The sequence below is a fragment of the Haplochromis burtoni genome, unplaced genomic scaffold (genome assembly GCF_018398535.1).
Source record: "Haplochromis burtoni strain Fernald_Lab_line unplaced genomic scaffold, NCSU_Asbu1 Contig_188, whole genome shotgun sequence".
Taxonomy (NCBI): Eukaryota; Metazoa; Chordata; class Actinopteri; order Cichliformes; family Cichlidae; genus Haplochromis; species Haplochromis burtoni.
The window spans coordinates 1135245-1145572 of record NW_024582549.1 but is presented as its reverse complement, the minus strand read 5'-3'; the positions used below and the strand labels follow the sequence as shown (position 1 = coordinate 1145572).

The window sequence follows — 10328 nt, the reverse complement described above, 5'->3', positions numbered from 1 at the left end:
CGGTACGGGTACACCGCCCTATCGATCCCTCCTACGTGTGTTTATTTACGCCTCAGAAGGCAAATGATTGACAAAGACTATTTTTTAATGAAAATGTTCTGATTTTTTTTTCAAGCAAGCAAAGCCAAATGTGTTGTCTGCAACGTGAAGCTGAAGTGAACGTATCCCACTTCTCTTCACAGACCAGCTTTGAATGTATGCACAGAGAGATTTCCAAAAAGACTTTAATATAAAAATGATCATCTGCCCCCAAAAGGTTATTCCTGATGTTTTACATTTTTTAAATGTTCAATATCCTTATTTATTTTGGGTAATTATCTTATAGTCTACAGGATTTAAGAAGGAGTTATTTTTAAAATAATGAAATGACTTATTCTCAATTTCTGCTACCCTCTTGGCCAGATTTCTCTTAAAAAAAAAACACACTTTTACTGTCAACGAGCCGTTTAACCTGGATAAATACATCATAAGTCGTTCTGAGCCAGAAAGAACGTTTTAGTCTTAAGGTAGATCCCCAATCAGTTTTTTTTTTTGGCAAAGTGACTTTTATATAACCCCAATGTATCTAGGTGTAAAGTCCCAATGACGCGAAAAATGTCATTTTTGACAGAATTTGTAACAAATATGACATCACAGTTCTATAAAAATATTTTAATTGGAAAAAAGGACTGAAAATGATAATAACTGATAATAATTTAGATAGAATAATGTCAAACATACTTACAAAAAAGGTAACTTCCCTTCGCAAATCCTGCTGAGTACTGTCTATTTATCAGTATGAGCCATCATATTAGATGTCCGTGTAAAAGAACAAACAAAAAAACAACAATCCAAAAATAATTTTTCAGCTACTGCTTCCTTCGCATTCCTTGTAAAATTTGGAGGAACAAATGGACGTTTGAGTGGAAATGTTTCTTGTTCACAAGCTTGTCCAGATGTCAGATGCCAGGGTTCTGTCTTAGGCCCCCTAATATTTATTATTTATCTTTTACCTTGAGGTAACATTTTTAGGAATTTTGGTATACATTTTCATTCCTATGCTGATGACATCCAGCTTTATCCACTAAGTATGACCCTTCTGACTTCTTTTCTCACTGACTGCTTACTCAACATTAAATCGTGGTTGTCTGCTAATTTTCTTAAATTAAACAGAGACAAAACAGAAGTTATTCGGGTAGAAACCAAAACTGTTCTGGAGAAATTATCTTTGTATGACAAGTTCTAAAATCTCGCCTTCCTCACATGTTAAGAGCTTAGATATTGTTTTTTAAGCGTCTTAAGTTTTGAAACACATATCAATAATATCACTTGATATGTATATTATGTATATTGTATATATATCGGCTACATACTTGCCTTAGTGGTAACAGTATTGCTGTTCTTGTACGTCCTCTGGTTACATCCAGTATTGATTATTGAAATTCTATCATCTCTGGCTTACCACACAAACATCTTCATAACTTTAGCTGCTTGTGTCATTACCAGAATCCCTTCCACAGAATATACTACTCCTGTCCTTCAACAGCTTCACTGGCTTTGTCTAAAATATTGCATTAATTTGAGGATCTTAATTCTTACTTTAAAGTCTCTCCATGATCACCTAAGTTACAAACTTCCTTAGCCTGACAGCTGAGTTGCTTGTTCAGTCATAAGCTGGAGATGTTTAAAATAAATTACAAAAAAAATATTTTTTTCAGTAAAAATTTTGTCTGAGCATCACAACATCCTGGTCGCAATATATTCTGTCCACCTAACTGTGCTTCAGTCACTTACATAATCCGCTTGTAGGCTGCACCCCACAGTTAACCTGTCCATGTGAGGTCACCATAGAAAGTACATCATTGTAAATGTTTGTGCACATTAAGTAGGACACTGGTCATATCCTCATATGTCCTTCCACCTGGAATTTCCCTGACACCAACATAACATGAGAATTTGAGCAAACAAACAAAAAAGAGAAACAACTATGAATGGATCTATTAATTCATTACTAACACATATTCATTACAGATTTTTGTAAAACAAATTGTGTCATGGTCCCTGTATATTCGACCCAGCATTAGTTGTTCTTTTTTTAGTTAATACTATCTTTAGATCATGATTCTGGGTTCTGGATTAATTATATTTTAGCTTGGGTAAAAGACCGAAAGTTGAGGCACACAATGATGTGTGCCGCTGGTAAAGTTTCTGGGGTCCCTTTCCTCATAACAGCCATCCCTCAAGATTTTCTCCATTTAAAGCAATGCATTATCAGGGACTGTAACATCTAGTCCTTTTACTGAATCAGGATTTAGTTTCATGTCAAGTTCTGATCTTGGTGTTTTGGTTTGCGCTTTATTCCTTGGGTCCCTGTTTATTCCCACCTACCTTATGTCTGGCTTAGTCTTCGTCTCTGTTTATCTTGTGTCATGTTAGTCTTGTCTCCCTATTCAGTTGTGACTCACTGACTGTTCTGTTTTAGTGACTGTTAAAGTAGACCTAGTGTGTGTGTGTGTGTGTGTGTGTGTGTGTGTGGGTGTGTGTGTGTGTGTGTGTGTGTGTGTGTGTGTGTGGGTATGTGTTATCACAGTCTTCCTTGTCCTTAGTCGTGTCATGTGTTACACCAGCACCTCTCTAGTCTCTAAGACAAGTTAGTTCCACTTTTCTTTGACTAACCGCAAACCTTAATTCTTTGGCTTTGCCCAGTTTATCTTGATAACATTTTGTCCCATAAAGTTGAATTGGTTTGAATTACACTTTTAATTACGTTTGGGTAGTATATCCATTTTAATGGATTCAATTCTGGAGTCTGAAAAAGATATAGCACCATTTCACAACCACAGTCATTTCAGAGTGTTTTATATTGTAAAGTAAAGACCCTACAATACTAGAAAAAAACCCTCTAACAATCAAACAACCCCCTATGAATAAGTATTTGGCAACAGTAGAGAGGAAAAAACTCCCTTTGAATAGGAAAAAAACCACTGGCACAACTAGTCTCAGCAAGGGGCAGCCACCTGCAGTGAGTGGTTGGGGGGTGAGGGGAAAGGGAAGAGAATTGCTGTTAAGTATAAATAGTAATGAAATGACAAGAAATTAGATTTAGACAATGCTATTCAAGGAGCTTTATCTTATATATATATCTTATACAATAGGGGTGGGCAACTCCAAGGCCTCAAGGGCCGGTGTCCTGCAGGTTTTAGATATCACCCTGGGTCAACACACCTGAATTAATGAGTAGTTCATTACCAGGCCTCTGGAGAACTTCAAGACATGTTGAGGGGGTAATTTAGCCATTTGAATCAGCTGTGTTGGATCAAGGACACATCTAAAACCTGCAGGACACCAGCCCTTGAAGCCTGGAATTGCAAACCCCTATTATAAAAGCTTTATCTTTTATATCGTAAATACTAGTGGCGTTTGGAAGAGGGCGCTAAAATGACAAACTACTACTTTTTCTCACAAAAGAAAAAGTGTGTGACCCGGAAGTGGGTGGGTCTTGGGTTGTGTAGAAGAAGAAGCTAACAGCTAGCCTCCGGGAGCTGCAGGTTCTGTCTATAGCCATCAACATGGTCCAACTTGTGGGTTCCCTCCGAAAAGAGCTGGCTGATTCCATCTCCACCTGCAAGGTCCTGGTAGTGGGAGCAGGAGGGATCGGCTGCGAGCTGCTGAAGAACCTTGTACTCACCGGCTTCAAAAACATCGAAGTGGTCCGTCCCGTTCACGCTGTTTGTTTGTGTGGCTGTGTCTTTGGTAGCTAGCCGGCTAGCATGCTAACTGGTTCTTTGTGCTGCAATGAGTGTGTCAAGAGGAGACGTGTGGGCTCAGGCTAATTGCTGAGACGTGGCATTCAAAGATGAGCTGTATTACTATCTCGCTGGTGGTTTGTTAACACCGCGTGAACAGCGTCAAATGGACCGGCAAGGATATCTATCTGTGAGGGTGGAAAAAAGTCGAACAAGATCGTAGCGATGTAGCCGGGATATTTGGCGCCATTATCACTGCTAAGTTAGCCAGTCAACTTCTTTGTAAGGACACCGCGGGCTGTGTGCCACCATGGAGGTGCTTAGACATCTCCGTGCTTAGCCATGGACGGTGTATTATAGGGGAAAAAACATCCTCACTGTATCTATCAACGCAAAACGCTCAGTTTCTTTATTCATAGAATGTATGTGCGTGTTGGTTGGGGGCTGAGCGTGAGGAGTTCACGGGTGCTCCAAAAGTGCTGATAAATTGTGTATTAAATTCTCCCTTACGTACTGTGTGGTTTAGAGCCAAGGACCCCCCCCCCCCTCCCCCTTGTGTCTGTACCATTTTTTTTAACTGCAGAATGCATAAATGGCCAATCTGACATTAATAAATAGAGGCTTTAAATTTCACAACACTGGTAGGAGGAAAAAACACCAAGCACACTGTATTGTCATCACACTGTTGTACCTAAGATATAACACAACCGCCACATTGATTTAAGAAATGTGTTACTGAAAATGGAAATGGCAAGAGCACTTTGGAACTGTTTAGATTTATTATGTATAACAATTAGAGCTTACTTCTATATCAACTACCAGTTATTATATTATTAAGTTGTTATTAATTAACACTTCGGGCACTTAACCATACGTTCTTTGGGCATCATAATCTATACACTTAAAACTCTTTACCAACCTCAAATCAATGGTCAGTTTAGAATAATAAATTAACATAATGTGCATATCTTTTCACTGTGAAGCCAGAGTGAACAGCAAGAGCATGCAAACTTAACACACAGTCACCTCAGCCAGAAGCCTGCATGCTGTGAGGGGACATTTCTAACTACTGCATTACTGTGCCTATTACAGATCTTATATGTGTCAGGGCACCCTCTGACCTCTGTTTCTTTTGTCACTGTCCATAGAGTAGTGGTTTACACATTTGCCTGACAAGCAATAGATCTGATCAAATGATGTGGATTGACCCACTGTGGCAACCCTTTGTGAATAAGAGAGTACCCAAAAGTAGGTTTTGGTGTTTTGAGGGTCCTACATGACCTCGGCAAGTGCCATTCTCTTCAGGAAGCTGGGTAAGTGTAGTGGGAACGCAGACGTTTCCTTTTCACAGTGACAAGGTCTGCGTTGAACTTTGTCACCATTGAGGGTCTGTGAGGCTTCTGGTTTTCAAACTAGAGACTGATGTCTCAAGTTTGCTCCTGTTCCTTATTCTGTTCTTGTTAGAAGCAGTTTGCACTGGTGGTTACACTATTGTATTTCTTTATTTAATTATTATATTTTTGGTAACATTATAATTGATACAACCAAATAAGAACCTGCAGATTGATTTCAGATTTGCTTACCCCTCTCTTGAGTGTGGTGTCCTGTATTTGAGGTATTTGGGGGACATTTGAGAATGACATTGACATGATAAGCTAGAAAAGTCAGGAGTGTCTAGTTTGTCTCAGGAAACTCTTGATGACATTGTTTGAGCCTGTGCTCGCCTTCTCTCTTATCTGCTGGTATCAGTCTCCCAGAGTCAAACATGAGACTGCGTGCATTTAATGTCTGCAGCCAAAATAACCGGCGCTGCAGTATTTTATTTATGAAAGTAGAATCCATCCTGCCTGTCCTCGCTCTTTACATAAACAGTTTCATTTTTTTTGTCATCTGGCATCCACCACAGACTTCATTAGTTAAGGCTACTACAGCCTCTCCCTCTTAAAAAGGGTCAACGATAGGTCCTAAAGTCTTCTGGTTATCTTTTACTTTACTGTCATCATCTCAGTGGTACCTGCAAACACCCTGTGTGAGGTTTTTTTGCTGCTTGTGCCTGTAATCCTGTAGCAGTTAACCAGCTACTGTTTAAATAATTTAATTAACCTCTTGGCTAGAATTGAGATAACATTGTGAAACTTTTATTTGTCACCGACTGAATTAGCAGCAGTGCTATACACACAGAACACTCTGTCTCACCCTCTCCCTATCATCCCCTTCTCTCACACCAACCTTGTGCAAAACCTTCTCTGCAGTCTTCCTCTCACCTGCCTGGCAGCTCAATATTCAGCATCCTTTGTCCAATATATCCATATCTATCTATTCCTGCATATGTCCAAACTATCTCAGTCTTGCCTCTCTAACTTTGTATCCAAACGCAGCACATAGAAAACACATTAATGCAAATCTAGAACAATTAAAATGCAGTAAAATAGTTATATGAAAAGAAAGACGTTCAGCAGAGAATTACTTGTTTCTCTTGGTGTTTAAAATGCTCTTGCAGTCCTCTGATTGTCGCACTGACTTACCCCTGTTTGTTGTGACCTAGCAGGCGTTTCTGTTCAAACAAATAGAAAAGTGTTTGATTGTTGGATTGGACTCGACTGACTTTACAACCCTGTTGATTTTGGCAGATTGACTTGGACACAATAGATGTCAGCAACCTGAACCGTCAGTTCCTCTTTCAGAAGAAGCATGTAGGCAAGTCTAAAGCACAGGTATGTAACTCACCTCTGGTCCTGCAGGCTGCAGAGTTCTGTCTGAGCTGCTATTTTAAATGTCCTCTGTGCACTTTATACATCCGTCCCTTACTCTTGTTGTCTTGTAGGTGGCCAAAGAGAGCGCCTTGCAGTTCTGCCCCAGTGCCAACATCACTGCATACCACGACAGCATCATGAAGCACGTTTCTTTCTCTCTTTTTTTTCACAGTTTGGTCAGTCTGAGGTTAGCTCCTTCAAGAATGTACTGATGTGGGACTGACCGTGGTTTGTTTTTTCCTTAACAGCCCTGAATACAACGTGGAGTTCTTCAGAAAATTCATGCTTGTGATGAACGCCCTGGATAACAGAGGTACCCTCGTCTTACAGCATTACCGAAATATCTTCTTTTACTGCTAACGCTTTCAAATGAGGTAAATAAAACCACGTGTTGCCTCCCCAGCTGCCCGTAACCATGTCAACAGGATGTGTTTGGCAGCTGATATCCCTCTGATAGAGAGTGGCACTGCTGGATACCTGGGACAGGTCACGGTCATCAAGAAGGTAGCACCGATATTTTTTCACACAGAGAACCAACAATTTGGCTGCATGTCTTTAAGCTCTTTTTACATTGTGTGTAAGGTAGCCAAGAACCCAAAGGGAAATGGGGGTCAGACTAAAATTCATCAAGGGCCTTGATTTTGATCTGTGCTGCAGATTTTTGAGCAAGGGCGGTGAACATGTCTCTTCTCTGCTGCTTCTTACCCAGGGAATGACAGAGTGCTACGAGTGCCAGCCGAAACCAGCACAGAAGACCTTCCCAGGATGCACCATAAGAAACACACCATCTGAGCCCATTCACTGCATCGTCTGGGCCAAGTATCTCTTCAAGTAAGCCATGTTCTTTTTACGCATGCATTCTTGGGCTTCAAGTTACATTTGATTGCAGTCTGCGTATTAGTTTAGCAAATATTAGTGGCTTTTGCCAGGCTTGATCTTGCAGGAAGAGGACAGGTCGGGTGAAAAACACATCATGAAATGTGATCCCACTACCTCTAAATATTTTCTGCATGATCTGATCACTTTCTGCGTGCAGTTTTTGACACACATGGTTTTATCTTCTTTTTTCCAGTTAAGACTGGACGTAGAGTAGAGTGTGATCTTGATTAAACTGTTCCTGCACGTGTTTGAAAATTACTACATTCAGTTTCATTTATATAGCACCAAATCACAACAACAGTTGCCCATAAGGTGCTTTATACTGTAAGATAAAGAGCCTACAATAATACAGAGAAAACCCAATAATCAGACGACCCACTATAAGCAAGCAGCTGGCAACAGTGTGAAGGAAAAACTAAATTTTAACAGGAAGTATCCTCCAGTGGAATCAGGCTCAAGGAGGGGCAGCCTTCTGCTGTGACCATCTGGGAGCAAGGGGATGGAGACAGAAAGCTGGAGGCTCTGCCTCCCACACAAATATCTGAGGGACCAAAAGTAAATCAGCAGTCTGAGAACAAAGTGCACTGTTGGAGTGACTCGGTGCTATGAGGTCTTACGATTAGATGGGACCTTGTCAGTTGTTAATCACTAATCTAGATATGACCATTTCTAAACCATCAGATGATCTTTCAGAATCATCAGCGGATACTAGGCTGTGTGATGATGTCATCTTCTGTTGTTTGTATGTTGCCACTACAGTCAACTGTTTGGAGAAGAAGATGCAGATCAAGAGGTGTCGCCGGACACAGCGGACCCAGAGGCTGCATGTAAGTGAGAGAGAGAGTGGCATTAATGTGGATTCACAATTTTGAATTCCCTGTTTTGGTTTTTGCGGGGATACTTTTTGATTGTTTGGTCACACAGCAGGATGAATATTAACGTAGGTTAAAATTAATTGCTGTGTAAAAGCTGTGAATTCTGTTAAAAGGGAATCCCGAAGAGACGGCGGCTCGTGCCACCGCTTCAGATAAGGATGGGGACATCAAGCGTGTTTCCACCAAGGAATGGGCTCGATCCACCGGATATGATTCTGTCAAACTCTTCAATAAGGTAATAAATAAGGAAGAGAGTATAAATGGGATGGGCACGAGATGTTGACTTGTGGTTGCCCTTGCTATTCGATGTATTTGAACGTTAGATTAATGAGGAAAGGAATTAATGGTTCCATATTACACCCGAAGTACACAGTTCGCTTGGCAAATATTTGTTTGTTTTCTTTTAGACTAGTTAAATTTCAAGTTTTTTTCCCCTCTCCTTTAAAAACTAGCAGATTATTCGTCAAGAACACAACCGTTGAAGAAGCGATCATTCTGTCCTTATGTGGGCTGCAGAAAATGTTGAGAATCCTAGAGTTTAGTCATTTAGCATAGCATCACCACGGATGTAGAGTAGTTGTTTATGATTGCTCCTTTTTTTTCCAGCTGTTCAAAGATGACATCATGTACCTTCTGACCATGGACAAGTTATGGAAGAAGAGGAAAGCTCCTACACCTTTAGACTGGCACCAGCTAGAGAACAGTGGTATGTCCTTTATGCACGCAGAGCTTAAGCCCATCCAAGCTTTCAGCATCACCTGGCGTTACCTGTGCTTGCGCATGTGTGTTTAGGGGCCATATTTCAACTTGTTTGAGTCAGGAAGACCGAGAAAAGAACTCGAAATATTTTAAATTGTGAGTTTATTACTTGTGTATAAGTTTTACTTCTGAACATGTCCAGCTTCTTTTTGTTGGGAAGATACTGAGCTGCACATTAGCTGTAAGTTTAAACGAAGCAAATATTTTTTGTGTCCTCACAAACATAACAAAAGCACGTGACACATGTAATAAAGAACAGCTGTTTGCACAGCGTGCAGCCTGTGGAGGAATTTACTTATGTTTACAGTTCGCTTACACAAGGAACATAACTGCGAGATGTCAGATTTATATTAATTATAAAAAGGGTCACTGCTTTAAAGGCTTCATTAACCACAATATTGTGTGCGTTTCTCTTGGCTTTAGAGTGTCCTAAGGAGGGGACTCCGGCTTCAGGTCTGAAGGACCAGCAGGTTCTGGATGTTTGGGGTTACTGCCAGCTGTTCCAGCACAGCGTGGAGACGCTCCGCTCACAGCTGCAGGAAAAGGGCGAGGGTGCTGAGCTGGTCTGGGATAAGGTAAAGACAAGACGTTCTTGTGAATTAGTTTTTCACTTGATTTTTCCATATAAAAATGGTGGATGCTTGTATGAAACATGCCCACAGCTTTGAAAATGAGGTCAGACTGCTCTGGATACTCAGTCTTTGGTTTTTCTACTCTTGGCTCTATATAATGTCAATGAGAGTGGCTATCCGTAATCCCAGGAAAATAGTTCTGGCAGTGCACACAAAAGCCCAACAAACCTACTGTTCAAATCTATTTTTGTGTAGTGTGAGCCAGTCAGAAGTAAGTTGGCTTGAAGGAAGAGGAGCTAAAATTGTTTTAGTCAATGAAGTAGATGATTATTCATGCAAAGCTACTCCACAGTCCAAAAATATGGTGTTGGAAATGAGCTTAACGGGACCTATGAGCATAATTGAGTGTAATATTTTTTAAAATGCTCAAACATACAATGTAGCCAGTGCTTTAAATAAATGACACAGTATGACTGTATCGCAGAAACAATAAAGATGTATTGAGACAATGAATGAAAATTGGTGGACATAAAACAGCCCATTCACTCAGTGGAGTATGCGTTGTGAGTGTAGTGCTGCACTCTGCTGGCTGCCAGAATAAGTACACATTATAATAGTCAACCCTGGCTGCTGAGCTTCACTTGTTGGGCAGGTTTCATTCGGTATGTTAGTACAGTAATTGTACTTTGTACTAGGGCTGGGCCATATTATACCGTTCACGGTAATACCGGTATAATGTTAGGCAACGATAGGAAAATGAAATAT

At 40.5% G+C, this 10328-nt stretch overlaps 1 protein-coding gene across 1 annotated transcript in view; it reads left to right on the top strand.

Annotated features, from left to right (window-relative positions):
* Window positions 1–3460: 3460 nt before the first annotated feature.
* Window positions 3461–10328, top strand: part of uba2 (ubiquitin-like modifier activating enzyme 2) — a 14593-nt gene continuing 7725 nt past the window's right edge. The window contains exons 1-10 of the mRNA XM_005935031.3: window positions 3461–3689; window positions 6356–6439; window positions 6550–6620; window positions 6727–6791; window positions 6882–6982; window positions 7188–7309; window positions 8117–8184; window positions 8346–8467; window positions 8839–8938; window positions 9415–9566. Of these exons, the coding sequence (XP_005935093.1) occupies window positions 3549–3689; window positions 6356–6439; window positions 6550–6620; window positions 6727–6791; window positions 6882–6982; window positions 7188–7309; window positions 8117–8184; window positions 8346–8467; window positions 8839–8938; window positions 9415–9566 (1026 nt within the window). The 5' untranslated portion in view covers window positions 3461–3548. The remainder of the gene's footprint in view (window positions 3690–6355; window positions 6440–6549; window positions 6621–6726; window positions 6792–6881; window positions 6983–7187; window positions 7310–8116; window positions 8185–8345; window positions 8468–8838; window positions 8939–9414; window positions 9567–10328) is intronic.